The 1,906-nt window shown below is 36.9% G+C and overlaps 1 protein-coding gene across 1 annotated transcript in view; it reads right to left on the bottom strand.

Moving 5' to 3' along the window:
• ALS2 (alsin Rho guanine nucleotide exchange factor ALS2) overlaps positions 1-1,906 on the bottom strand; it is a 39,999-nt gene that overhangs the window by 24,332 nt on the left and 13,761 nt on the right. The window contains exons 9-10 of the mRNA XM_072419138.1: positions 1,720-1,891; positions 25-295 (exon numbers count right to left, since the gene is read on the bottom strand). Of these exons, the coding sequence (XP_072275239.1) occupies positions 25-295; positions 1,720-1,891 (443 nt within the window). The remainder of the gene's footprint in view (positions 1-24; positions 296-1,719; positions 1,892-1,906) is intronic.

Here is a 1,906-nt window from a genome sequence, read left to right as displayed (position 1 = left end):
CTCTAGGACTAGAGTTGAAAAGACTTGCCCAAGCCAACACTGATTTTAAAAGTTAGTAGACTTTCTGTAATCATTCCAGAAATTTCAGGATTAAAAAAATGAAAATATACAGACTCTGTATAACTGTCCAAGAAGATATTTGAGTGCTCCAAAACTGAAAGGTTTCTTGCATCCTTTGCTCCTCTTAAAAAGTTGCTTAGAGAGGTACCGTGCTGACCAATCAAGTAGCAGAGCTTGCTAAACTTCATCGCCATGTCTTGCAGAAGCTGAACAGCTGTTATACTTCCCAAGTTGTCTTTATAAAAAGCAAATAAAAAACAATATTTAAGACAAAGACTTTTGGTTATTATTAAGTATTCAAAAACTGTGATTTGACTATACACCATTGACATCTGCTAACTGTAGACAACAGCTATAAGCTGGTTACATTGCTGTAGAATGGAGGGTGACAGGGAGAAGTATGTTGTTTGTAAAGGCCCCTAACAGACATAATAAAATATTTCAGGGATTTAAACAAAATAGGAGTTGCACAGGTGGCTTGGACAGAAATGTATTTTGTATATTTAGATGATAAAGCTATTGGACATTCCTTAGAGCCCATAGAGAATATATTTGTAGCCCTATATTTTAAATGAGCATGGATAAAGGGCTTGGTAATTTTATCTATACCTGTGAAGTCCCCTTTTTTTAATCTCCTGGCAGTTAATATTGTGGAGGGTGTGTGTACTGGCCTAGGAATGTTAGACTGACATACCTACTAATTATGTGGATGACTGTGATATTTAGGTACTTAACAAAATATTTAAAAGCCGATTTCAATATCCACTGGTGATGCCCTGGCGCGGTTTTTATATTTGGTCTTAAAATCAACCGTTTCATGGCTTTTTGGCACCTGTACTCTTTCTCAAGAATCATCTGGAAATAAAGTGATCATAATGCTATTTGTTTTACTAGCTATGTTTTACAGCAAGAGGTAAATATATTGTGCTGGAAGCATGCTGGAAGGTCAAAAGCTACTCGTGTGTCCATTAAAGTGGCATGGATTCCCAGAGGTCCAACAAACACCCTGTACATTGCAGCAGTCAAAAGAAATGCATATGGCGCACTTGCATAAGCACTGTTGACTGAAACAGTGTGCAGGGGGTTTGCAGGAGCGCTGGAAACCCAGGCTGCTGAATTGCATGTGGAAGAAGCATTCTAAATTTCCATCATGTGATCAACACAGGGTATTTTAATTTTTGTGCAATACAAGCTAGTAAAAAAAGAACATTTCGGACTGAAATTTTATTTTCACAAGTACTTAACTGAATTGATTACTGTAGCGATTAGTATGACTTTTAAACTATTAGACCTCACTGAAGCAAAGTTTTTAGGCAAGCAAGTTAACAGCCACATGAGAAGCACATTGCTGGGCATCGATCAGCCAACATTGATTTTTAAAACCTTACTTCTACAGTTTTGCCAAACAGGGCAGCCCTGTCTAGCAAGGCAAGGCACATGATTATTTTCCCTCATTTGACTGCTAGACAGTGAATGAAAGTGTTTCTTTTAACTCAGGCAGTTTGGGCTCTGCTGTGTAAAGGATTGAAAATCAAAATGTAGTGTTTTCTTGACTTCCTTTTAAGGAAGACATTTGATAAAACAATTGTTAGGTTTTACTAGCTTATAGATTGGGGTTTAGGTTGCAAATGATTTTTTTGGTATATATTAAAAACTTACCCAGTCCTAAAAGAGGTCTAAGAATTTGAGATTTTACATCACTTAGGTGGCAATAAAACCTTCTTTCAGTTGCCGCAAGCTCATGGAGGTTTCCAATATAACCCATCATATTTTGATCTACAAGTGCCAAGAAGCTATTTGCTCCAGTGTAAACATTGCAGATGTATCCCAGCTTAAAAATCAAAGA

Source organism: Pyxicephalus adspersus, chromosome 7 (assembly GCF_032062135.1).
Source record: "Pyxicephalus adspersus chromosome 7, UCB_Pads_2.0, whole genome shotgun sequence".
In the NCBI taxonomy this organism is placed as follows: Eukaryota; Metazoa; Chordata; class Amphibia; order Anura; family Pyxicephalidae; genus Pyxicephalus; species Pyxicephalus adspersus.
This window is presented reverse-complemented; position numbering and strand designations above follow the sequence as displayed.